The sequence below is a fragment of the Rhizophagus irregularis genome, chromosome 14 (genome assembly GCF_026210795.1).
Source record: "Rhizophagus irregularis chromosome 14, complete sequence".
Taxonomy (NCBI): Eukaryota; Fungi; Glomeromycota; class Glomeromycetes; order Glomerales; family Glomeraceae; genus Rhizophagus; species Rhizophagus irregularis.
This window is the reverse complement of record NC_089442.1, coordinates 1,895,023-1,922,686: the sequence shown is the minus strand read 5'-3', so window position 1 is coordinate 1,922,686 and position 27,664 is coordinate 1,895,023. Positions and strand designations below refer to the sequence as shown.

Below are 27,664 nucleotides of genomic sequence, written 5' to 3'. Positions count from 1 at the left end.
TGGCTAAGCATTTTATGGCTTTAACCATAACTTCAAAATTAATGTGACATGATGTATTATATGATCGATGAATGATCAGCAAAGTGATGAAAGCATGTCCACTATGCTATGCTTTTCACTATTAAAATTTTGAAACAAAATAAAGTTATAAAAAAAAGCACTCCAATTAAGGTGTGTAATTACAGTATCACATGTGAATTTCAGCTACCTCCTTTTTACAAATATAAATAAATCATGTTTCTAATGGCTAATTTCTGCAATTTTCCAAATTTAATTAGTGATCAGCAAAATGTTGCTCCAAAAATCATGAATTATTTAATTATAAAAATATTTTCAAATTTTAATAAATAAATGCTTGACAATTCAGGCTAAAATTAAGTTTTATATATATAGTTGAAAATTTGTGGGTAATGCTGGGGGACATCCACCCATACGGTCAACTGGTACTTATATTTATATTTTTTTTTTTGTTAAAAATTGTGGGATAAGAAATAATGCTAGAGGCTGTGAATTCCTGATTTTTGATTACTAATGTTAATATATTTTTTTTTCTTTTTAAATTTTTTTCTTCTTTATTAATATTATTTGACTACTGTTTTTTTTATATAAAAAAGCAATTAAATATTTTTCTTCTTAAATCTAATTGGAAATTTACATATAAGTATACTGAATTGAATCAATAGATACACAGATTTTTATCTTCTTTTTTAATGATAGTTGATTATTAATTAATTTTTTAAAAAACTAAATTTTTATTTATTTATTTTATGTGAGGTCGGAAAGGATATCTAAGTGGACATACTAGCTAAAAGAAACTATCCAACATTTATCCCATCATCCATTAAAAATGGACCCTACTACTTGTTATATAGAATGTTCCTCTACCACTACCAATAAAGAAACATTGACAGACCGGTAACCAAAAAAATAAAAAAAAGCAAACATCTATAAAAAAAGAAGTTCCATATTTTTCTTTTGACCAAAAAGGTCGACAACCGTAAATACTGTCAGAGTTGGAATGATTCACACTATTCTAAATTGTTTTTTGCGTATACATATAAATTGTGTGATATAATAAACAAAAATTAGATGTAGAAATTAAACTACTGGAAAGTAAAAAAAATTTTTGACTCAGAATCTAATATAAAACTATAAAATCAATAAAGATCCACTCCTATTAAGTCGTCCATAGAGGCAGGAGAGGAGCACATTCGTTTAAATCGTTCTTTGTTATCTAATAATGGATAAAGATTAGTAAGCGAAGAAATCCTTCATTTTTTAGGTCTTAATTCAAGTTCTTTAGCGTCATCGGAAGTATCCTCTGTCGCACCCAAAGGTAGGATATCCCTTCATGGGATGTTGGCAATATGCCTTTTGAAGATATCTTTAAATTGTGCGGAGAAATTATTCATTTGCATATCAATGCGTGATTTGGTATTATCATCATCAGATTCCAAATATTGGTCTTTAAATTCTGTCATCTCGTAATGAAAATGGTCACCATTAGTTAACGTAAAAGCTGTATATTTTCGTATATTAACACGATTAAATGAAGTCCCATGAAGTATAGCATCTTCTTTTGTTTTTTTGTTACTTTCAATACGCTCATTCTCGAGTCGTATAGCACGGCGTTAAGCTTTCATAAGGGTGGGGGTATGTTAATGTGTAAATTGTACATATAAGTAAACCACTCTCTAGAACCTGGAACTATGTATACACCCTCATCTGTGTAAAGTGGTTCCTTAGGAATTATATTTCTGTATTTGTAGGGAATAAACATATTAGGGATCAGGTTGTACGGGGCCACTGTAGAATTAAGAACAGGTGATGAAGTGTCGTCAAATGTGGTAGTCCTAATCCTTTTACCAGAGCGTCCAAAAAAGGGGGTCCAAAATTTATAATTTCTATGATGGAGACCGTGGTTGTAAAGAAGGTGTTTGATGAGTCTAAGAACAAATTGTGATTTGGTAAACATAAACCGATATCTTTGTGCAGTAGCAATTTTGTGATGTTCAAGATCGAGTAGATTATGTTCTTTCTTATGGAAAATACGTCTTTTAGCCCGATCAAAATGAATTTCTTGAGCCTTGCTCACTCGTGGGTTGTGACTACGTTCAATTGAAAAGTTGGTAAGCTTTTTTCTATATATATGTTTATTATTAAGATGTGTGATAGAGTAACGATCACGAGCGTGAATCATCTTGTCGAAAGAAATTCCTAATCTTTGGGAATAAATTTGTTTTGTTCTATGTGAATTCCATCGAGTGTATAAAAGATTAGCATGATAAGCCTTTGAGTTTATTGAAATATTTTCATGATCAATATTTAAATCTTTTTTGGGGTTTTTAATATGTGTAAACACATCATTTTTGAAGAATAAAGGTTGATGTAAAACGCAAGCCCTTCTAAAGTCAGACATTATGAATGGTGCCGGTACTTTACAAATACTTTTAGCAGGAGTGTATTCAGAAAATCCAGGAATGATATGATTATGAGAACAAGGAATATATATTCCAAAGTGAAAACGATATCATTTGTAGGTGAAGTTAAAAAAATTTTTTGTGCTAGTGTTACGAGAATCAATTTTACAAGCACTTGACATGATCATCTCCTTGCGCTGTACTAATTTATCTCGGATAAAAGTAAAAAATTTTTGTTGAATACGCCTGGGTAAGACTCTTTGTAAAGAAAAAAAATGCGTGAGCATAACACTAATTTGGTATTTGTTGTTAGGGAGTTTACTTGTGTTAGGATAACTGATTTGAGTATTTTTCATGTGATAATCATTTGTGTGTATTTTAAGGTGAATTTCATTGGTGTCTGTAGGCTGATCGATAAGCTCAAAAAAGAAACTTTTTGATCTTCTGATTTTATAAATCTTGTTGTAACCAGCTCGATTAGGACGAGTCACGTGAAATTTTGAAAAAGAAACGTCAAGGGGATATTTTTTCTCAAGGGAAGGTAAAATGTGTAAAGACTTTGAAGATGACATAACTATAAAAATTTTGGTATACTGTTATGAAAAAACTGTTCCAAAAGCAACGGGGTGTATTAGGAGTACTTTCCGTCGAGGCCACCAAGTGGTTCTCACTCCTTTTTATACCAACATAAAGGGTTAAAAAATATTTTTTAAAAAAATTGTGTATACTGCGGATTTCTATGAAATCTGACGGAAAGGGGAAGAGTTTTTTTTTTTAAAAAAAAAAAACTAAATTTTTATCTTTTAAACAAGGAGTTTGCTATTTATCGCCGGCGTCACGTGATTTTTTAATTTTGGCCGGAATTAAATGATCGACATAGAAATTGCCTTTTTGGAATCTTGTGTAACCCATTTTCTCGATTTTTATGAGAAACAAAATTGCCTTTTGGGATTGTATAACGTTACTCAAGTTTCCAAAAAAGGCAATTTTGGTTTTGTCATAATAATCAAACAATCAAATTTCTTGTATATGTAAATTATAATATTGGTAAAACTAATTATCGCCATTTTTTAAATTACACAAAAACATTATCTTCAGAGCAGTAAACTTTAATTCTTCAGCAAGTTTGCATATAAACAACTTTTTAAAATTTTATGTAATAACCTAAGTTTTTATCATATCTTTTCTGTTTCAAAATGCTATAAAATTTACTGTTATTATGGGTTTTAAGAAAATTTATTTTCTTATTTTATTTTTCCTATTTATACTGTCTTACAGTAATTCAAAATGGCAATAATTACAGATGAGATTTTTTAAAAAAAATAATTTTGCCAGCAGTAATCGTTGCCAGTTTCATGTGATTATCATTTTTTATTTATTACATTTAACATAAGATTAGTTTCGAGTGATTTCCTTTTAAGATGATGATCCCTCATATTTAGCATTTATTTGCCAATTACATAATACATTTAATATCAAGCTTTTCTATTTTAATATGATTGGCAGTTAACAAATGTTAATTAAAAAGTTAGTTATGTTAATGTTACATTAACCTGTCATTTCTTTTCATTTCATAACAATTGTGTTAGCATGCTACCACCCACCCATATGGGCACAGTAAACTTATATAGTATACTTTCTTTTGCTGAAAAATTGAGAGATAATGATAAAGGTTTTAGAAAATCACATAAAAAATTAAACAATATTATGCAATGATGGAAAGTACAAATCAACGAACTGGAAAATAAAAAAAAAATTATTTTCTTTTGTATATAAAATAAGGTCTGTGTACGACAAATTGAGGTGTATAATTACTTTTATGGGATAATTATTATAAAACTCATTACAATGAACACAAATATAGTAAATTTTTTTTTATTAAAAAAAAGTAGGCCTTTTCCATCTCAAATATTTTTTTTTGTTCTTACATGCTATTTGCATATTAATGATATTCCAAAAATTATGTAAATTATACAAGAGCAATCATCCTTCTAGAAGAAAATAATTTTATCTCTATTAAAATTATTAGGCTTAGGTTCTCTTACTAGATACTATGCAAAAAATATTTGCATATTCTAACGTTCTATGACATTATTGGTTAAAGGCCTTATTGGTATTACATCGTAAAACATGTCTAGAGTGTAATAGTTTAACACTTGAAAATCATTTTGCATAAATGTGTATCAGACTATCAGTGTATAACAGATAATGATTCAAAAATATCTTTATTTTTTTTTTACCTATTATAAATGTTAATAAATTCATATTTTTGACTCAAATTCCCCATTAAATAAAAACAATAATTATAATAATAGTAGTGTTCTTTTATCTAGATATAAGATAAATAATATTATTATTATCTGAACGTGAAAATAGAATACGTGAACAAAAGTTAAGAATATTAATTGATTTCTTTAATTTTTTTAATGTGTCGTTGAAGCAGAATGTATCACGAGAGTTTTTGCGTCTTCCACATTTGCCAAATGACTAAAGAAATAATAATAATAATTTTAAAATTTTCATGTATAAATTGGGTTAACCTTCTTACCTTGCAGAACCAAATGAATGTGGCTCCAATATTAGCATCACATTTAACACCAAAAGCCAAAATACATCTAAATCCATTCCGCATATATTTTAGCATTTTTATGATAAGGATGTGATTCAAGTCCTGGATATGAAACCTATAAGACATCATCTCTTGATTCTAACCATCTTGCTAAATTCTAAAGCATTTTCGGCTTATCTATGAACTCCTAATGATAAAGTTTCACCTTAATAAGGAACTTTTTGTTAATAAAACTTTAAAAGTTCATGCTTAAATGGTCATTAGAAAAAACTTTTTTTTACATGCTTTTATTCAAACGCAAAAAAAATTGAAGTTACGTGATGAATAATAAATATCACGTGATAATTATGATATGATGAATTTCACCTTCTTACGCACATGCGCGGGCGCGCACAAAATTTAAACCCTATTTCTTATACAGATTAAAATTAAATTTATTAATATTACTTTATTTTAATGGATAGTATTAAAATTGTATTTATTGTGGAAAAGAATATTTTAAGACGTTTCTTTGTTACTTTTTTTTAATTTATTTTTCGTCATTTAATTAGTTTTTATTTTATCATTATATAATTAGTTTTTCATGGATATATTATATTGAACTTGTTTACGCATTTTTTAATAATAATAATATATTTATGCAGTTTTTGTGCATTGCTAAATGGACTTTATCATGTCATTGTCGTCATTGTCATGGTTGTTGTAGTCAGTTAGCTAGATCTGAAACAAGAAACGAAAGTTTGTACCCACAAAAAAACTAATTTACAAGATGAATCAATGAATCATCAAATAAAAATAGTCAGATATGTGAAACAGATATACTATATACAGCACCCAATTGACAAATACTCAAAATCAACTAAAAGAAAAATAAGAAACGCCAATTATATTAAAAGAAATCAAAGCCCTAAATCTAATAATACGCACAGAGATGAAATTATAGATCTGATAAATTATTTAATTGTAAGTATCTGACCAATTCGTTAAACCATAAAATTTAAGTAGCTGGGGTGACGAGGATTAATTCGTCCCGACTTTGAAAATATTTTTGAATCTTGTTATCTCGAAGTTTATGAGTATTCTTTTAAAGAGACTTAAAAAATATACCGTTTTGGGAAAGTATATAAAGATGGTACCTGCAGCATTCAATTATTTTTAAACATAAAATAAGTATTAAATTAAAGTAATTTAATAATTAAAATCAAAATTATCTTCTTAATCACAGTAATATAAAGATAAATCAAAGTAATTACATGCATGTAATATTACATTAACAGCAAATACCTTATAAGAGAGAACATTTTCCTTCGTATGAAAGACTTATTTCTTAATAGTAAATTAGTTAAGTTGGTATTAAGTAAAAACTTGTAATATTCCCTTAAGATATTATAATGTGGAATTTAGTATAAAAATTATTAGATTTAATAATCAACAATATATTAATATACATACCGATATTTTTGACCTTTGTTTCGTTTTTAGCGCTGTTAGCAGGAATTACCATAATTTAACAACAGCGCCAATTATCTCCCATCGATAATCCAAACTCCTAACTACGCGAGAAAATTGCAACCGAGTAATAAATAACACTCCATATTAAAAACGACAAAAATTACTATTGCAATTATTTGCTGTTGATTCATTATGTTATACTATTGTAATACACGCTTAATATTCTTTTTCCTTAGACTTATCCTTGTCATTATGTTGAGGCATACACGCGAAAGTTATTTTGTTAATAATCAATAACCAAGCAAAACATCTAAGCAATGAATATTAATCATTTTTCCATTATAATTTCGGCAATGACCTAAAAAAAAAAGTTTTTATTTAAAATTTAAATTTCTATCAATTAACAATCCTTCAATCGCAAAATTTATACCACTCACCATGAATTAATATATCAGAAGACAAAACTCACTAAAAATTCTGGCCAAGTTAACATTGTCATTGAATAATCACAAAGAAGAATCGTAAAATTCTGTCTTTTCCATTCGTCAAATCCATTCTCTAATATTTTCATCAGATCAGAAAATATGTTAGAAAATACTTTGTACAGTACATGTAAACTCTCTTCAAAAATAACTCACCATGTAGGTCGTTACGAAAATATGCCCCAAATTTTAAGTAAAATGATTGATTCGCTCCTGTTGCAAAATTAGCTTAATTTGTCAATAAAAAATTTCACATGTAGAAACGTAAAATCACATTTGAATTAACCTTATCTTCAACTTGAAAATCTATTAATTCTATTTAAAAGAAGATCAATAGGAAAATGATAAGAATCATAAGATACTCTAAATAATAAACATACCTTATAATTGTCACTTAAATATTTCATTATTCCTTGAACTATAAATCGTCTCGTCGTCTCTTACTTTATTCTCTGTATCATGGTAATTTAATAATCTTTTTTCCAAAAAAGCATCGAGGAATTTCTTACGCAAAAATTTGAATTTTCCATCTTAAAGCGAAATAAAATAATTCACTGCTCAACGGGTTCATGTGAATACTTTTATTGAATCTGGTGGTAGTTTTAATATCTAGTAGAGATGCGATACCATTTAAATGGAAGCATTTTTCAGCTTCAGCCTGGCATCAAGAACGCCTACTATTTCAATGACAAGATTTTCAGACGCTTATTATTCTCTAGGTAATAATATTGAACAACAAATCAAACATACCTTGTAAGCTAACATTACTTTTCCCTTTTCTTTATCAATCAGAATGATTTCATGTTTTGGTGCGCTCGAGAACTGCTTTTTCCATCGCATCAGCATTCCTGATCTTCGAAACTATCAAAGAATCCAATGTCTTGGGTGATGCGTTAACGAAAATGTTAAATAGACGATGTAGAAGTAAAAATGTTCAAAATACTGTGTCTTTCGTTCAACTCGAATAAAAAAAAAGATATCAGATTGTGATTTAGAAGTAAATAAAAAAAATTGAATGTTGTACAGAATGGATCACACATATTATGACGTAACTTCATGTGGTGTATCAAATTATAAATTACAAAAAACTTTTATTATTTTCTTCAATTAAACAAATACAGTAAGTGACCTATAAAAGAATCTGAAGAACCTTTAAATAATAAATTATTAGGGTATTTCTATTAACTTGTAAGATTTATATAAATTTGAGATATGAAATAAATTAATTAATTTTCGCTTTAAAAAAAAAAAAAAAATTCTACCAAATAAAAAAAAATAATAATAATTTTTTAAAAATTAACAAAATTATAAAAAAATATGATTTTTTTACTGAGTTGGACAAACACGAACATTATGTTCTTCATGTTCTTCATAACCAGGAGGATTATTACCATTATCATTTTCATCATCAGCATAATCTCTTAAAGGAGTAAAAATAACCAAACTAAATCTATAAATAATATTATTATCAGAATATTCATGACATTTAACTTGTTTATAATAATCTTCAAGTTCAATTTGTGAAGAAATTGTAATATTATCATCCCCTTCATCAATATAAGTTAAACCTGGAGATACAGAAGATGGAATTGAAAATATTTCACGAACTTTTAATTCCAATTCTAACCATGTAGGTTGTTCAATTGATAATGTAAACCGACGAGTTATTGCTTGATTTGATATTTTAAAAGTTGATGTTCTCATATTTTCTTTGTTATTTTCATTTTCATTTTCGGTTTTATTTTCATTTTCATTTTCTGTCATATTTTCATTTTCATTATTGTATTCATTTTCATTTAAAATGATTGTTGAAAATGGTGGTGGAGTTTTAATGGGAGAGTCTGACATTTTTGAATATGAGAAAAAAAAAAAGAAAAAGTTAAAGAATTTTTAAAGGAAAAAAAAAAAAAAGAGTTTACGGCGGAATAAAAAGATTTTCAAAATGTAGGACGGAATTTATTATGGAAAAACCACTAAACCAAATTTGGTGAAAAATAATTTTTTAATTCATGTGATTATTTATGCGCCACAAGAAAATTACAATTTGGTTGGTCAAATAAAAAATCAAATTTTATTAAATATCCAAATCCTTCCCCCCGCAAACCCCGCAAAGGATCAAAAAAAGAATTTGTACATATTTATTCCATATTCTAATTAATACTAGTAGATCAAGTAAGAGAATATAATTTTGAAAAGTTTTTCCCGAAAAAAAATTTGTATTCCCAGTACGATCACGATCTAACCTAATATGATGCTTCTAATGATGATACAAGTGATTAACTGATTATGCTGCGTCGTATAGTAGCATTTGGTAAATTTGTTAACGTCATCTATTTTAAGTAAATACTTTCGTGTAAACTCAAATAAATAAATAATAAATACACGCAAAATTCCAAAATTCTATAATACATTTAAAAAAAATGGTTTCAAATTTTCATTCTAACCTTTCAAAAGACCTTTCTTTAATATTATATGATGCTGATGATTATAATGTTATTATTCAAGTTGGTGATAATGAAAATATAAAAGAATTTCATGCACATTCAGTAATTTTACGTGCTCGTTCTTCATATTTTAAAGGAGCATTTTCAAAAGGATGGATTACAAATGAGAATAGTATGATTGTATTCAAAAAACCAAATATTACTCCGATAATTTTCGATATGATTTTAACGTGAGTACTTTACTAACGTGTGTCATAAAATATTCTTTTTATATAAGTTAATTAATTTCTATTTTATAATAAATAACATAGATATATTTATACAGGTGAACTTGACTTAACAGATGATCTAGATGAAGATATTCTTGGACTTTTAGTCGCAACTGACGAGTTACTTCTTGAAGAATTATTTAATTATGTTCAAGATTATTTAATTAGAGAACGATCAATTTGGATTCATGAAAATTTGGTTCAAGTTCTTCATACTGTATTTAAACTTGTAAGATGTGAGAAATTAAGAGATTATTGTTTCGAATTAATTTGTTTAGACCCTAAACCATTTATTACTTCAAAGGAGTTTTTATCACTTGATAAAGATATTCTTTATGATTTACTTGAACGAAGTGATTTACAAATTGAAGAAATTGACGCTTGGGATTATTTAATTAAATGGGGTATTAAACAAACTCCAAGTTTAAAAAGTAAAAATGGAGATATAATTAAATGGAATAATAAGAATTATGAAGAATTAAAAGAATTAAAGAAAACTTTGAATGAATTTATTCCACTTATACGATTTACAAAAATTCCACCAGCCGATTATTTTGATAAAGTAAGACCTTATAAGATGATCATACCTTATAATATTAATGATGAAATAGAAGAATTTTATTATAAAGGTAAATTACCAAAAATTACATCATTTTCACCTAGAAAAAGAATCATTTTAAAAGTTGAATCAAAGATTATACAATCAACCCAATTTAATATAATTAATAATTGGATTAATAGAAAAAATAATTCAATTGTTATACTTAATAAAAATGATATATTAAATAATTTTAAACTTATTTATCGTAAAAGTAGGGATGGTATTAAAATTATTAGAAATATATGTAGTGGTCAAGGATCTATATTAATTTTAATTAAACTTAAACATTCGGAAGAAATATTTGGTGGTTATAATTCTATTGGATGGCCAAAATGTATTAGTAGAAATAAATATTTATTTTCTACAGAAAGTTTTATATTTTTATTTGAAGATAAGAATGATACACAAAATATGGTCATTAATCGTGTAGCTGTACCATCATGTGCAATTTATGATTGTCCTATAGTAATTACCTTTGGTGCCGGTGATTTAGAATTGGATTATGAGTATTTATCTATATCTCCTAGTGGTTATTATGGTTTAATTGATGGTAATGCTATTGATGGTGGGGATATAAAATTTGAAGTTGATGATATTGAAATCTTTAGAGTAAATTAGAGATATTTTCGTTAGCGTGAAGTCGGGACGCATTTTTTACGTAATTATAACTGATGTTTAAATTTAAATTTCACTATTATATATTTTCACATTTAATATATTTTCACGAGTGATTATAATTATTTTCGATAATACTTCAAAAGTTAAAATAAAAGATATGAAAAACTTTCGAAAGTAAGTTCCTCCTTTCTTTTTTTTAAAAATGAATTGCCATTTAGAATAAAAAACACAGTTACACAGATATTACCAGAACTTGCAAATATAAGTTAGCATATATCACATTTTTTTTTTGTACGTATTTATTATTTATAATATGAGATAAATAAATTTTTTTTTTGCCGAATTTTGCCGAATTTTGCCGAATTTGATTTTTATTCTTTGTAAATTTCGTCCAACTCTAACGGAGGTTTGATGAGATCTGATTACCAATTTTTCGCACGTACAAATGTCACAACAGGTATAACAGGAATAATTTAATTAATGTCAGTATATGGTTTCATTGAAAACTCAGTATTCAGTGGTCACATGTAAGGCGCAGGACAGATCGTGTGGCGCAATGACCCAAAAAAGTGAAAGAACCAGCCTAGGCTTCCAAGATTTTAAATAATCTCAATGAGTACGTCATCTCAAAAGAAAAAAAAATAGGAAAAATAAAACATTTTTTTTTTAAAAAAAAAAAATGCTTTTTAGCTATTTGAATTGAATTTCGCGCTATTTATTATTTTATCATATTCATACTAGTAACAAAAAAAAATGGAAATTTTAAATGAAGTCTAAATAATCTATTGTTACAAACCATTGTGCTTTTAAAAAAAAAATGGCTGTGATATAATATAATTTAGAAATGGAATTAATGAGATATAAAAGCGTTGATATGACGCAATTAGCGTGTGAATTAAGTAATACGATTTACGAGGCACGGTATCAATAGATTTGCACAGTTTATAATAATTAATATAAAAATATTTTCGTGCATGTGATCGATATTCAGTAAATATTTTATTAACTTGCAGATAAATAAAATAAATATAAAGTAAATAATTAATATTAATTAATTTAAACATAAGATCATTATTATGAAAGCTGAAATTTGATTGAACGATTGAAATTTAAACTAAAAAAACATTTATATTTAATTAATAATACATTACATTACATTTAGTATATATTGGATTTTTGAACTAAAAGTATGCATATTTTGTCAAGTATTACTTATTATGTATAAAATTGAAAAAAAACCATCGTCATTAAATAATTGTATATTACTAGTCTTATATTTGATTACATTTAACCTAAAACCTAATACGAACAGTTAAACTATAATACCAAAAATGGATTTCAAGATATGATATAATTTATCACGAGAAAAAACCTGGTGAGTTGAGGCTATTATAAATTTAATTAATCTCATTTCTCAAAGAATCTTGTAATTTGCCTCTTTAATAATTTAATAGATTTTCAAATTATTGACAAATTCAAATTTAGTTAATATTCAAATTTGAGGCGTCTTATATCCGCCTAATAATTTTTTTCATTTTGAAATACCAAATAAGTTTTAATTCATAACTGCGCCTTAAAAAGGCTTATATCATTTGGGAAAATTAAATATTTGACTACGCCATAAAAAAGTTAAACGCCTCACTCAAACTTATTGTAAATAGTAAACAAAAAAGCTTGATCAAATACAAATAAATCTTTATTTGCATAAATATTAAATGTTTATTAAATTAAAAAAGTTCAAGAAAAGTGTCTTGAAGCGTAACGATATATTAGTTGTGATGTTTAACCAACTAGCGTTACACGAGCATTTGATTGATTTTCACCAATAAGACCTAAAAAATTTTCGCCTCACCTAGAATGAATTAGTGAATTATGATGGCTAATTCTTGTTTAAACCATTTTAAAAATTTTTTTTTATTATTATTTAAAGTCAAAAAATCGGATTTAATAACTTTTGAACAGAAATATAATATGGTTATCCCGACACTTATAATTATTTGACATTTATAATTATTCGACATTTATAATTATTTTTATTATAATTAATAGGGAAATTATGATAATAACATATTATATATTATATATTCTCCTCGTTATTAATAATACATATCTGATATTACATACCCGCTACGACGCTACAACGCTACGTGCTATTATTCTCTTATATGATAATTAATATAATTAATCTCGTCCTAAATAAATAATCTTCAAATATAATGTAGGAAATTAAAACATCCCCTTCAAAGGATCTACTTGTTCATTATTGAGAACTACTTTGTTTGTTTACGCATCACAGATTGCATATAATGTATATTTTTTTGATAATGCAGATAGAAAAAAAATATTTAATATGTTTCACTTTTAAAAATGCGGGGAAAGTTATACGTTTGATATTTTGTATTCAACCAGACTTTAAACCTGTTTGATAATCGTGCATTAACACATTTGTCAAATTTAATAATAAAAAGATATTTCCCTAATAAGGAATTTAAATTAATAATAAATAAATTAAAAATCTGTAAAACATCTCTCATAGAAAAAAGGGTTAGTTAAAAAAGTTGGCATTGTTCTGTGAAAACTGTATAACATCAAATTGGAGTTTGTTTACAAAATCTTAACCATTTATGAATATAATATATGTCGTGCTATTGTGACACAAAAATGTTAGGTTTGACATGAGAAGGTGCGTAAAATTAAAAAAATATGAATACGAAAATATTCGGGGACTATTAAAAAAAAAAATTTTTTTTTTTCTTTTCTGTTTAAAATTTTTTGGCGTAATATAATTTTATCTTTATTACGACTCCTAAAATCACATCATGAATCATATGATTATCTTATATATCATGCCTTATTTTTATAACAAGATATCCTTATTAATGTTATTGTTTCATATTATTGCGTCTTTATGCATCCTTTTTTGAGAGACGTCATGATTATAAAGGCTAAGTTTCTATCATGTTACTAATTTAGAAACGTTCTTCCAAAGAATATTTTTTATCTCCGGATAAATTTTCTTGGCTTTTTTCATTAAAATACTTATAATATATACGGTGTATATATACTTTATATGTGTAATTGTGTATATATATCTTTTGGCGGGAATTCGTGTAATGACTTCTATTTTCATTTAGAATTCTATAACGAAATGACTTTTGGTATTGTGCTTTATGGGGTATTTCCGAATTTTTATGTCATCAAATTCCGAATTTTTGCGTCAATTATTACAATAATATTTTATACATATTTTATTATAATAAGGGATGATTTCTTTAAAGAAATTTAATATCGCTTAAATTATAATTATGATTGTTAAGAAAATGGTTTAAACCCAATTTATAATTATATATACTCAAATATACCAAAATAAAAAAAATAGAACTATATTTGGGTATACGCCAGAATAGAACAATGATTTTAATGGATTCAAACGCATAATATGCACATTATTGCATTACTATGCATACTATGCAACCTGAAATCCTAATGAGGTCATTTACAAAATACTTCGTGTAAATCATTTTGGTATATATATTTCTGATTTTGATTGACATAAGACTCTATTATAATTTCTTTTTTTTTATTGAAACTATTGAAACTAAATGTCATTCGATACCCGAAGCTATTTTTAGTTATTAAAAAAATGAACCTTAAATTTCTAATATTAATGATATATAATTTTTTTTTTTTTGACCTGGTGACGAATAATTTTTATTTATTTTTACTCAGCCAGAAAGGAATGGCTTTTAATGAACTCAGCCAAGTTTCAATAAATATAATCTTAGTTTTACGCCTCGTTTGTAAAAGGGGAAATTGTCTCCATTATACAACTTAAGTAAGATGTGGAAATTGAAAGAAGAAAGATCTTAAAATAGAGAGGATATGTAAATAAACGCGGTTCATCAGTTTTTTATTTATTTTTATATATATGACTAATGTTTATTATATAATATTATATCATAATTTTTTTTTTTTACTTTAATAATTTAATTTATTACTATAGAAATTTTTTTTTAAATAAAATGATGTGTTTATCCTTCCCTCTTTTTCCCAATTGATACCTTTTTTTTTAAAAAAAAAATTTCATTTTATCTCTTTACCAAAAAAAAAACAATATTTTGAAAAAGAATTTTATTTTTTTACAATTTTTTTTTTATAATAGAAGGCCGAATGAATATTCTGAACAAAATTATCATCCGTCTTCTTTTATTGTGTTACACATTTTCGATTACTCTTGGCGATGCACCAATTAAAGTACACCCAGATAATACCGTTACCTTCGAGAATGTGTATATTATACGATATTCTTCAACGTTAACACCAAAAATTATATTAGATAGAATTGAAAATGCTGGAATTAATTATACTCATCGATTTAATTTGGATTTTATTGATAGTGTTTCTATTAGATTTAACGAGAATGATGATGTCATTAAATGTTCTAAAATATATGGAATCGAAAATATTTGGCCTGTGGTATGTATTATACATATGTATTATACAACATTTAATACTTTCATAAATATATTAATTCATCAACTAAAATTATTTTTTCAGAGAAAATTTAAACCAAGGTTATTCACCGCTCATAAAATAAGTGGTGTTGACGTTTTTCGACAAAGAACTGGATTAGATGGCACAGGAATTAAAGTTGGAATAATTGATAATGGACTTGATTACACTCATCCAGCATTTGGAAATTGTTTTAAGACACCAGGATGTAAGACTCAATTCGGTACTGACTTAATTGGTGTTGGAGATTCTGTAAATCCTGTCCCTGACAACGATCCTCGTGAAACATGTGAGGGTCACGGGACACACGTTGCTGGTATCATCGCCGCGGATGATCACGAACTAGGTTTTACTGGGGTGGCCCCGGGAGGTAAATCTTTATTTATACAAATTTTTATTTTTTTTATTTTTATTTTTTTTTTAAAAAAAAAATTGACCATTGTATAAATTTTTTAGTTACGCTCGGAATTTATAGAGCTATTGATTGTAATTCTAGTACTGGAGATGATATACTTATTCAAGGAATGCAATTTGCCAGAAATGATAAAGTGGATATTATAAATTTATCTTTAGGAGGAGATTTTCGAGGTTGGAACGATACCCCTCTTGGAATTGCTGTTAATAAATTATCTAGTGAAGGATTTGTTGTAGTTGTCGCCGCTTCTAACCTTGGTGAAGAAGGTTTATTTACATCAGGTAATCCTGATTCCTCAACTAATATCATATCTGTTGGTGACGTTGACAATATTCAATACCTTTCTTTCGTGTTAATACCAAGCAATGATCCTAAAAAAGAAATACGTAAGTAACAAATTTGTTTGTATAATATAATTCATTTTACATGTTATTAAAGAAAAATATTATTATTATCTTATTGTAGTTTATAACACGGATCGTATAACTCTAAGATATCGTCTTCCTGGTCCTCTCCCAATTGTTATTGCAAACACTACAACTAACTTACCCGAATCTGATGGTTGTGTATCTTATAATAATAAAGATTTTACCAATAAAATAGCTTTAATACGTCGTGGAGGTTGTGGTTTTGGTGTTAAAATTGGCAATGCTGTGGCAGCTGGTGCAATAGGAGTAGTATTTTATGATAGTGAAGTTACCGGATTTTTACCAGTTATATCTTTGAGTAAAACTCCAGACGCGATTATTAGTGACGTAGATGGAGAATATTTAAAACGACAAATTCGAAGGAATAAGAATTTAACAGTTTCTTTCCCTGATAAGAAAGTTACTATACCCCTTAGTTCCGCCGGTAAACCTTCGAATGAATCTTCATGGGGTCCAACTTTTGAATTTGATATCAAACCTGACCTTTTGGCTCCTGGTGGTCGTATTTTTAGTACATACCCGGTAAATTTGGGTAAATACGCCACACTTACTGGTAAGTTTATAAAATTGTGTTTGTGTAGAATGTCATTAAAGATAAATTTTTTGTTAAATTGATATGTATATTTTTTTATACTTTAGGAACATCAATGGCAGCAGCTTATACATCTGGAACAATAGCACTTTATATGCAAGCAAAGGGATTAAAAAATGGAAAATTTGATCCATTAAAACTTAGAGATCTTTTAGTATATAGTGCTAAACCAATTTATAATACTACAAAATTTCCATTCTCGGTCGATAAACAAGGAGGTGGACTTCTTGATATCAATGAAGCTATAAAGACGAAAGCGATTATTCATCCATCAAAATTATTACTTAATGATTCAGCTCACTTTGTAGGAAATCATAAAATTACCATAAAAAATACGGGAAAGAAAACAACTAAATATACATTCGATCATATTCCAACACCTTCAGTAAGAGGATGGTTTAATAATACATGGGTTGAGACATCATCTTTTGTTATTGAAAAACGTTTTGCTGGAGTAAAATTTTCAAAAAATTCCGTCACCGTACGACCCGGAAAATCAACATCTATAAAAATTAAATTTACTCAACCAAAAAATTTGCCAAATGATTTTGGTATTTATTCAGGATATATTTCAATAAAAGATTCGGAACAAGGAATAAAATCTACTCTTCCATACTTAGGAGTTAAAGGTGATATACGTAAAATCCCTATGTTATCAAATAATCCACCACCGTTCATTGTTAACTATTTAACTGGTGAGATTTTTGATCAACCAAATCAAATAGGCCAGTTCTCATTTAATGGTGACGATTTTCCAGTTTTTCGATTTTTTTTAAATTATGGTGCTAGATTTCTTGTAATAGAATTATTTAAAAGAGGAGATTTTACTACAAATGGATTTGTAGGAATTCCAGTACTTCACAAAGATTTTAGTAACCCTAGTATTCAGATCGGACGTAATGGTCCATCTAATGAAATAACAGATAAACCTTGGGATACCCGTATTGTTTCAGACATTAATGGAAATCAAGTCATTGTACCGAGTGGACAATATCAAGCATTACTTAGAATTTTGAAACCTTTTGGCAATCCAAAAAATATGAATGATTTCGTAATTTGGGAATCTCCTATTATAGAAATAATAGATTCACCTAACTCATCTAACCTACCTAACAAAAACAAAACTACAGTAAAAACAACAAAACATCCAGGAGCAACAAAAAATCAGCGGCGGAATGGATCGTTGTAGAATTTAAGAAGGTTTTAAATATTAAAACATTTGTAAATAATCAACAAAAAAAAAAATTCTTTTTTTTCTTCAAATTTTTTATTAGATTATGTGATCAATGAATAATGTACTTTTATTTTTCTTTTGTATTATCTAAAGTGATATTATTTGTGACAATATTGTAAAATAAAGTTGTACTTTCATAACGTTTAAATTGAGTAAATTTTTCGTTAATTATTTAATTATTTAGCGTGTAATTTGCGTAATTTGTTTTTTGTTTTCGGAATGACATAACGCGTTTTTAACGAAAGTAGAAATCATGTGATGAAATCCATTCTGTGGCTGTTTCACTTTTTCTCTATTAAACAGGTTTATTTAAGGCTGAAATTGACTTAATTTGAGTTTGAGACTCTGAGGCCTAGCTTGAACTTGAAGCTATTATAAACATAACTGTATGACCATATGACATATTGAATGGGAAATATATCGCAAAAAAACCAGTCACGACGTTATTAAAAAATTTCAGCAGGGCTAACTTGGCTAACTTTCAGTAACAAGTTCATACAATGTAAAAAAGCCACAATAATATTATTTCACGTTAAAACGGTTTTAATCGTGATTCAATTCGCGTTCGAATTTTTATAAAAACTAATTTAGTAAAATTTCAACCCTTTTTTGATGGTCACTTGGTCACTTAAATAATATAGTTGACAGTTGACTTGTTAGGACCTTGGAAACTTGGGGCTCATTTTTGCGTATTTGTCTAATTAATTCAATTTTCTTGATTGCCTGTTGTCCTGTCGAGGTACCGTATCATTGTTAATAATTGAACTCTTTTGTAGTAATAGTTGGTTTACTTGCATATCGTTAATTTTTTGCTATCAAGTCAGTTTCAAGTTTCAACTTCTTACTGGGTTTTTGATTGTCAACTACTTTTACCAATTTTTTATTTTAGGTATTCTTTTTTTTAGATATTTAGTACTACATTCTTCTTTTTTCATCATTGAGTCCATCCTACTCTTTTATCCTCTTTCATCTTCTTTTATAAGTAAATTTTTGATTTCTCTCCGTAATTCCTCGCAACCTTATACTGTATGTAATTAGTTATGTGTCTAATTTCAATTGATATTTTTGCTAATAAAATTAGGTTAAAACCTATTTTATTTCTGGTAAAAAAAATAAAATTTATTGCTCTATTCATGTCACGAGCACACAGTCAGAACTTGATAATTTGTTTTATTACAATATTGTACTGTATACTGTAAATTTCACGATGAACATAAATCATACCGCATCTATTCGCGATAAGCTTATTGCCTAACTTTGACCGGGATTAACTTATTTTTTCTGCACTTTTATAAATGCAACGCAAAAGTCACCTGAATCATTGTCTGGCCAAAACTAGAAAAACACTATAAACTATTATAACAATTTTTATATACAGAATTTTATCTTCTAGACTCCTACATATAGCAATATATCATCGATATCTTATTTTGATTTATCGAATATTTCCGGAATTGCCTAACCGGAGTGTTAGGTATCGAGTTCTGACTGTAAAACCGTGTAAACCGAAAAAAAAAAGAGATTCGAGGGATTTACCATAGATTTTGGACGGTTTTTCGATAAAAAAAATTTTTTCATTCTCCTTTATTTAACTTAAAATAATTTTTATTACAAAGTTAAAAAATTCAATGTACACATACATAATATAAAGTAATTAAAATAACGTTATTGTAAAAAAAAAAAAATTTTTTTTTCTTCGTTTTAAATAATTTTATAACTTACAATTTGAAGAATTTAATCGAAAAAATTGATTAAATTATCACATCTTTATTATTTACTAGTTAATTAGTAGTATGTAATTTAATTCGATATTCTATTTTAACAAAATAACTAAATCGAAAGGATATAGTATCATCATCCTTAAGTATACTAAAATCCGGCATAAATTTATTAAGGTATGATTGATTATTATCTTTACCCTTAGTAATAATTTCATTCTTATATTTTGAATTAAAAATATCCATTAATTCATTAAAATATGTTTGAACTGCCAATTCGGTTTTTTCTACTAATGGATTTTTTAGTAAACGATCATTAATCGATTTGGAGAGTTCACCTAGGTATGATTTAGATGATTTACATTCACCAAGAAAGTACTTCTGCGGATCAAATGTAAATAAGACGTCATTGTGACCTTCAGCTTTAGCTTCAACAATCATGGATTCTGAGGTGTCTGAAATATGAGAGATTAATAAAAAAGGAAGTATAAAAATAATTTTGTAATTGAGTATTACCTTTTTCAAATTCTCTTTTACGATTCTTCTCTTGTTCGAGCGAAAGCGTTATTTGTTTCATAATCTCGGAATTTTCTTTCAAAATTTTAAGAAATTCTGGAAAAAAATTAGGAGACAATGAAACTGGTACGCTCGCATTCATATGATTATCCAGACTCTTAAAAATAAATTTCATGAACGTGAGTATAAAAAAGTTATAATGCTTTATTTACATTAACGAACAAACATACAAAGTTTTCCATGTCATGAGTAATTTTCGCTATGGAAGTAGATTGGTTGGAGACTAGTTGATCCAAATGATAATGTGTACCCGAATGATAAAACATTATTTTTATTATTATGTTTTTGAGTGATTTTATTATGATCTATTTACTCACTAGCAACTACTGGTGGTTCAACGATTACATGAATGCATCTTTTGGGTGGTGAATCGGTCCAATAATCTTCAATGTATCGAATTCCAAGCAATTTTGTTTTTTGATTATCTTGTAAGATAAGTTGCTTTATTTCTTCATCATTAACTGGAATCTCAACTTTCCATAACGTTAGATTTTTTGCGTCAACTCCAAAAAATTCATTAGTATTCTCATCTTTAATAATTTTTTTTAGTTCACCAATAGTTTTGTCATTATCAACCTTAACAGGAAATGCGGCTGAAATATTATTTCCATGAATAAGACAACAAAGCGTAATATTAAATGATGACATGATGCATTTACAAGATTACAATTTTTGAACAACGATCAACAATATTTAAGAGAAAAAAAAAAAATTTTTTTTATAATAAAAATCGATACGTTACATCTGTATCGCTGAAAAATAATGTTTTAGTCAATTTGACGTTCAATTAGTCATAAAGTATACAATATATATTTAGAAAATTTATAAACAATGTCATATAATTTTTTATTGTAATAATTTACAATAGTTCATTAATTTAAGCAGTAACTTTCCAACAAGAAACAATTTCTCAACAAGAAACAAAATGACACGACAAAAAAGTGTACGGTAATAAAAAAAAAAAAGTCGCGCAACACAAAAATATACATATATATATAAAAAATTTTTTTTTTTTTGATTTAGAATATTTTAATGTTCAATATTCTCATAATTTCCACCTCTCCATACGTATAATGCAAATAATCTGATAGCATATATTAAAAATAATGTTGTCATTATTATAGTACAAACAAGTTCTCTAGTTCCCCATTTAACAAAATAAAATAATTGACTATTTATAAATTGAGTATAAGCCATAAGGAATAATAATACGGACCAAATGGTCGCATTTCTCCATGCTGGACATGGACTATTAGTAGAATAAGTAAGATACCAAGCGAGAGGTGTTAAAATAAAAAAAGGATGTATAGAATATATAGAAAATAATAAAATTTGAATGGGTGGTCTAGTCCTATCATGAGGACCACCATCTGATGGTGGTTTAGAAGGATTATTAGGATCTTCACCATCCATTTTTTTATTAATATAAAATATGGAAAATAACGTAAGTCCAGCTAATAAAATATAAATCAACATTCCAGTAACAGCAATCTTCTTTTCAGTTGCTCTACGATTATTAATATTATTCCTAGTATTATTTAAAATTGGTGTAGTTTCTGTAGGTACAGAAGATATTTTTCTCGCAATATGTTCAGTTACGAGTTGATGATAAATGTAATAAATAATTACGATTTGTCCTACAGATGAGATACCAAACGTACTCAAAGAATATGAATGAAATAATGCACCAAAAGTAATCGCAACTATTCCTTGTACCAAAGAGACGGCTACCAAAAGAACAAATACGATCCCTAAAGAGATCGAATATTTCTTACAAGTTAAACTTCCTCCTTCCGCATCAGGCATTTTTTTTTGTTTAAATTTTTAAAATTTTTAAATTAAATCAGAAAAGTTTTTTTTTAGAAATTTTTTCGTTTTTTTTTTATGTAAAAAAAAAACATTTTCTTTTCTTTATAAAAAAATATATATATATAATTAAAAAATTGGGCGTATTTTACCTAATAAAACATTACGTGTAACGATTTATGCGTCTTGTACATCACTTAATAATTTTTTCTCATAAAACTTTTTTTTATTTTTATTTTCACATTTACTAACTTTATTAAGTCAAAAAATGATGTAATTCTTACCAATTTTTTTTGTCGATTTTGTCGATTTATAAATGATACAATTATGAACAAATATTAATGTCAGAAAAAATATTATTATATTTTTTTTAATCGAAATCGAAAAAATAATTAATAATGGCGCAGTAAATAACAAAAATTAATTTAATTATTAAGATTTTATACCAATAACAATGACGCTTTTTTAAAAACAATGATCCGAAGACGGTGGATAAAAAGAAACCATTCGATATGGATTAAACTAACGCACGACAAGTATTGCATAAATAATTATGACCGAAAAAAATATTATTATTATTTGTCGATCCGCAGAATTGACGAAGTATAATTTTTAATTTTTTTAACGGGTAATACCTATGTAAAATATTTGAAATTTCGTTGTGCTAATAACCACCATATTATCTAAATATAGTAAAATTGTGCTTAAATAATAGTCCTATTTGAATATAATCATAGTATGTTGTAAAAATGGATTTAATATTAGTTAAATTAATTTTGTAATGTACTATTTATTTATTTTTCAGGAAAAAAACAATTAAACATATTATTCAAAATTAAGCTTTAATTAAGATGAATCTAATAATACTGAAATGAAATTATTATTAATAAATTATAAGAAGTTAAGAAAGTCACATAAAGTTTTCATCATCCTTTTAGATTTTTGAATAAAAAAAAATACCCAACTTTAAAATCAACAATAATAAAATTTATAAAAATAAAAATTATAAAATTTTGAAACATGGTATAGAAAAATAGAAATAAAATCCCAAAAAAACCCTTATAACCTTATCGCACATCCAAAAAAAAAAATATGATTGCTAGCTATATTTAAAATGAATTATCATCTATAATATAAACCCATTGTAATCTTAAAATTTATTGGATATCGCGTTATTCGTACCAAATTTTAATGTTTATTCTAATTTGAATTGCGTTACATGATCATCTTATCTGTTATGCCAAGGAACTTGATAATATTAAGGATATGTTTAGTGTAAAGTTTCAATTCGAACACAATGAATATATATATATAATTATTAATTCATTTTAAAATATGTTCCGTGTTCGGAATTGTTTTTCTTATAATCCGAAATGGTAAATGTCAGATTTTCACACTTCTGAAACGCAACAATATAAAGTCAAAAGTAGTGTAACATAGTAACGGATTTTAAATTCCGATGAATAACAATCGGAGAAACTTCTTTTGGTATAGATAGACATATATATATACTGTATATTGGTATTTTAGCAGAGAAATCAAAAGGTATTATTGATCAATTAGATATGTCGCTTCATCCTTATAAAATAAAATTCTTCAAGCAAAACTTTAAAAATTGGACAAGTGGTAATAATTCTATTGATAAATTCATTCAAGATTCTCAGCTAACAGCAACTGATATTAAAGAAGCATTAGAGTGGATACCCTACAGTGGATTTTGTCATATTAAGTATATTGCAAAAGGCGGGTTTGGCAAAGTTTACAGAGCATATTGGATTGATGGACCTATGCATAGTACATGGGATTATAATAATCAAAATTGGAACAGAGGGTCAGGAGATAAAGAGGTAGCCCTGAAAAGTATAAATAATTCGAAAAATATTACGCTTGAATTTATCCATGAGGTGTTAACTAATATATTTTTAATAGAATTATTGTAATATAATTTCTACTAATACTATGTTTTTATTATGTAGATTACGTCACATTATAACCTAACTAAACAAAAAATAACATCTGATGATGTAAATATTATTAAATTTTATGGAATAACTCAAGATCCAAAGACAGAAGACTATATGATGGTTTTGGGTTATGCAAAGTATGGAAGTTTACGAAATTATCTAGATATGACCTATTATAAGTTAAATTGGTTTGATAAGATTGGCAATTTACGGAGAATTGCAAATGGAATCTATTATATTCATGAAAATAACTTAATTCATCGGGATTTACATATCGGCAATATATTAAAGAGTGATGGAGATACTTTGATAACTGATGTGGGATTATGTAGGCCTGCAGATTATAATGTATTAGAAAATACAAATAACAAAATATATGGTGTTTTACCGTACATCGCTCCTGAAATTTTACGAGGACAAAGTTATACCAAAGCTGCTGATATCTATAGTTTTGGTATAATTATGTATGAAGTGATTTCAGGATTACCTCCTTATCATGAAGTGAACCATGAAAAACCTTTGGCATTAAGTATTTGTCAAGGACTCAGACCAATTTTTAAAATCAAAGTACCTAAATTGATTTTGCATTTAATTAAAAGGTGCTTGGATGCAAGTCCATCAAATAGACCAACAATAAATGAAATTAAAATAACGTTTGAACAATGGTGGTTCGTAGAATATAATAGTTACCGAAAGGATCCAGATAATCCAAACTATGAGACTGAATTAATAAAGCAAATTAAAGACGCGGAAAAGATTAATAATAATTTAACGACTGATAATATAACTTCAACTAATTTAGCTTTATCATATGAAACGCACCCTGAAGCTATTTATACAAGTAGATTACTTGATTTTAATAATCTACCTGAGCCAAAAAATTCCGACGGTTATTATGAACAATATGATAATATATCAAGCATGAAATACCCAGGTAATTGATAAATTTTATTTTTAGGAAAGGATTTGTGCTAAATTTAACATATTTATTTTCATTTAATAGTATATTTACGAACTTCACAATCTTTACAAATACTAGATATTACTAAATTGAAAATGATCAGTTAAAAAAATTTTTAAAATTTAATTAAATTTTTCAATAAACAATTATTGATTGATTTATTTTTATAAAGATGAAATGGAGATATTTAGAGAATAAATATTGACATATACGTATACCGTACTTCGCATTTGTAAGGATTTTATATAAAAAGGATAAGTTTTGAGAATTTTATAATTAACAAACAAGTGTAAGCGTAAGCATTGTACTTAATATATTACGGTAAACTTCAATAAATAATATTTCTTTTAAGTGGTTTATTTATTTATTAAAAATGTAATAAATGTAGAGAATTATCGTCTATGTCACGTGATTTTCAGTAAGTTTTGATAAACGAAAAAATTATTTGATTGTCGAATTTTAAATAACGAATATGGAAACCTCTCAAAAGGACTTATGTACAGAGAACTCCCACCCCAAAGGACCTCTAGAAGGCTCCAAAGCTATTGTTCGTTTATACCGCCCTTGCAATACTTACTCTTTTTCCTTTCACACGAAGAGAATCAACCCATATGAAATCACTGATACACGTGGCAGTGGTACACTATACAACACCAAAAAAGCTCGATACTTCCTCATTGAGTTAGATCAACATGCTGATCTAGATCTAACAAGGAAAAATTTTTTTACCGTTTACACCAATGATATTGAAATGACTCGTGATCATCAAAGGATCTTCAATTCAAGTAGTAAAAAACTTAACATCAACTACCTAATAGGGACATACCTCACCTTCACATTTGCTATTAATCGACAATTTTCACCTGACACCGTTAAAAAATATTTTAAACGTTTACGCCAACTATTATTAGTAAAATTTTTAGCAATTAAAAATAGATTATCTTCTGATAGTATTAAAAATAGACAAACCAATACTTTTATTAGATTTAGTTCTGGTTCCCACGTGATCTACCTGGGATTCTATCTACCATGTGGTATGAATAATTTATTTGGATTGGGTAAACACTGTGATCAACCTGCAGCTTTCGTTCTATCTAGAAATCGATGGAAATGTCATACACACCTCTTAAATATAGAAAATGTCAATTTAAATATACAAACCAATTCAAAATTTCCTAGTAATCCTGCTTTGTACAAATGCTTGACTGATAACCCCCGAGCCAAAAAAGTTCATTCAACACGACTAGGCGTGAAATATGAAGTTGTAATCAAAAGATACCGACCTTACAAAGGTAACAATAATCAAAATTTGAAAGAAATTATGGAGCCAACCATCACTTTATCAAAGAAAGGTATCCCCACGCTTCGACCTTTCTATAAAGAATATAGAAATCTTGAATTTGACATCGTTCGCTCACCACAACAAATCAAACGTTGGAATCGTTTGAAACAAAGCATCATCAATTCTGAACGAAGAATTCATTATAATAAACCTTATTTACTCAGGCCAGGACGTGATCATTACACACAATCAGTTGTTTTTAAACAACTAAGCCATGTTGCTGAACGTGGCTCAATACATCCATCTTATGAAGGAAGAAGTAATAAGGAAAAGATAAATTTGAAACGTGCCAAGAATTGGCTACGTAGAATTAAAAAACGAAATAAACTCAAGAAGTCACTACCACCTTTACCTCCAGATTTTAATGGTGATCCCCGAGTGTTTTATAATAATACATACCATATTAATCTTTTTGATTATAAAGTTCGATGACGTTTTAACGTGTCAACCATCCCTCAATACAACTATGGATATACCAAAGCTAAACAACTTTATGATGATTATATACTGAGACGTTCATGTCCTCTAATCACCGAATATTTACCACCGATCGACAAAGACAAAAATATTTTTTTTATATCAGATGCTCACCTGGAAATTATTAATGATAATGATATTTTCTTTCATCGCCGTACACCCCCTCCTGACGAGATTGATGATGATAAAGGAAGACTCCAACGACCTCTAATGAGGAACAAAAGAAAAAAAGTTGAAATCCCACCCTCACCTGGGCAGGATCTTTGATTACTCTAATATATAGTTTTACCCTTAAAAAACAATTACGGACCTATAAGGATACACCATTTTGTATATGACAGTATTTACATACAATAACTAGTTTCTAGTTAAAAGAAAAATACGGATGACTTGACTTGAATTCTTTTTTTTTAGGTTTCTTTTTGTTCGTCTTTAGTTTCATTGTCCATTTGAAAGGTTAGCGTAGTCCTAGCTTTTTGAATAGATAGTCCGAAGGGTGAGGTCCCGTAGGGGATTAACGTCCAAAATTCTATACACGTATATTAGTTGTAGAACATGTAAATGTTGTCTTTCTTTTATTTGTAATAGTTTTGGAGTACTACTCTTCTAGTAATAAAATAAAATAAAATAAATAAAATTGTCGAATTTTAAATCAGAAAAAAAAAGTCCGTGGCCAATAAGAATTGAGATGGCTTTTTAGAAAGTAGACTACAATCAGAACTCGATATAACGAACCCTCCGGTTCACTGAAAAAAAAAATCGCCACTGTATATCAAAATTAGTT

General features: G+C 27.3%; 9 protein-coding genes across 10 annotated transcripts; 4 read left to right on the top strand and 5 right to left on the bottom strand.

The window, feature by feature from the left end:
- Nucleotides 1-1,349: 1,349 nt before the first annotated feature.
- OCT59_006103 (uncharacterized protein) lies at nucleotides 1,350-2,419 on the bottom strand (the record flags this gene model as incomplete). The annotated part of the gene is made up of 2 exons (XM_025328494.1): nucleotides 1,350-1,576; nucleotides 1,702-2,419. 2 exons carry the CDS (start codon nucleotides 2,417-2,419, stop codon nucleotides 1,350-1,352), a joined length of 945 nt encoding a protein of 314 aa, XP_025166425.1.
- A 5,830-nt stretch (nucleotides 2,420-8,249) lies between these two features.
- On the bottom strand, nucleotides 8,250-8,771 carry OCT59_006102 (uncharacterized protein; the record flags this gene model as incomplete). The annotated part of the gene is made up of 1 exon (XM_066141037.1): nucleotides 8,250-8,771. One exon carries the CDS (start codon nucleotides 8,769-8,771, stop codon nucleotides 8,250-8,252), a length of 522 nt encoding a protein of 173 aa, XP_065997869.1.
- Nucleotides 8,772-9,586: 815 nt separating this feature from the next.
- OCT59_006101 (uncharacterized protein) lies at nucleotides 9,587-10,855 on the top strand (the record flags this gene model as incomplete). 2 transcript variants are annotated; one of them, XM_066141036.1, is made up of 3 exons in its annotated part: nucleotides 9,587-9,597; nucleotides 9,679-10,265; nucleotides 10,331-10,353. In XM_066141036.1, the coding sequence occupies 3 exons, from the start codon at nucleotides 9,587-9,589 to the stop codon at nucleotides 10,351-10,353; spliced, it is 621 nt and encodes a 206-aa protein (XP_065997868.1). The 2 variants fall into 2 exon arrangements, with proteins under 2 accessions (XP_065997868.1, XP_025166424.2); XM_025332846.2 differs by having other exon boundaries at nucleotides 9,679-10,855.
- A 4,170-nt stretch (nucleotides 10,856-15,025) lies between these two features.
- On the top strand, nucleotides 15,026-18,179 carry OCT59_006100 (uncharacterized protein; the record flags this gene model as incomplete). Its single annotated transcript, XM_025328493.2, has 5 exons — nucleotides 15,026-15,331; nucleotides 15,413-15,737; nucleotides 15,824-16,168; nucleotides 16,248-16,763; nucleotides 16,850-18,179. The coding sequence occupies 5 exons, from the start codon at nucleotides 15,026-15,028 to the stop codon at nucleotides 17,989-17,991; spliced, it is 2,634 nt and encodes an 877-aa protein (XP_025166423.1). The 3' UTR covers nucleotides 17,992-18,179.
- Nucleotides 18,180-19,817: 1,638 nt separating this feature from the next.
- On the bottom strand, nucleotides 19,818-20,596 carry OCT59_006099 (uncharacterized protein; the record flags this gene model as incomplete). Its single annotated transcript, XM_025334138.2, has 3 exons — nucleotides 19,818-20,209; nucleotides 20,271-20,427; nucleotides 20,501-20,596. The coding sequence occupies 3 exons, from the start codon at nucleotides 20,594-20,596 to the stop codon at nucleotides 19,818-19,820; spliced, it is 645 nt and encodes a 214-aa protein (XP_025166422.2).
- Nucleotides 20,597-20,639: 43 nt separating this feature from the next.
- OCT59_006098 (uncharacterized protein) lies at nucleotides 20,640-20,978 on the bottom strand (the record flags this gene model as incomplete). The annotated part of the gene is made up of 1 exon (XM_066141035.1): nucleotides 20,640-20,978. The coding sequence occupies one exon, from the start codon at nucleotides 20,976-20,978 to the stop codon at nucleotides 20,640-20,642; it is 339 nt and encodes a 112-aa protein (XP_065997867.1).
- Nucleotides 20,979-21,145: 167 nt separating this feature from the next.
- Nucleotides 21,146-22,235, bottom strand: OCT59_006097 (uncharacterized protein). The gene has a single exon (XM_025322388.2). The coding sequence runs from the start codon at nucleotides 22,134-22,136 to the stop codon at nucleotides 21,360-21,362; it is 777 nt and encodes a 258-aa protein (XP_025166421.1). The 5' UTR covers nucleotides 22,137-22,235; the 3' UTR covers nucleotides 21,146-21,359.
- A 2,327-nt stretch (nucleotides 22,236-24,562) lies between these two features.
- On the top strand, nucleotides 24,563-25,168 carry OCT59_006096 (uncharacterized protein; the record flags this gene model as incomplete). The annotated part of the gene is made up of 2 exons (XM_025322387.2): nucleotides 24,563-25,034; nucleotides 25,104-25,168. 2 exons carry the CDS (start codon nucleotides 24,563-24,565, stop codon nucleotides 25,166-25,168), a joined length of 537 nt encoding a protein of 178 aa, XP_025166420.2.
- Nucleotides 25,169-26,097: 929 nt separating this feature from the next.
- On the top strand, nucleotides 26,098-27,147 carry OCT59_006095 (uncharacterized protein; the record flags this gene model as incomplete). Its single annotated transcript, XM_066141034.1, has 2 exons — nucleotides 26,098-26,662; nucleotides 26,885-27,147. 2 exons carry the CDS (start codon nucleotides 26,098-26,100, stop codon nucleotides 27,145-27,147), a joined length of 828 nt encoding a protein of 275 aa, XP_065997866.1.
- Nucleotides 27,148-27,664: the final 517 nt, after the last annotated feature.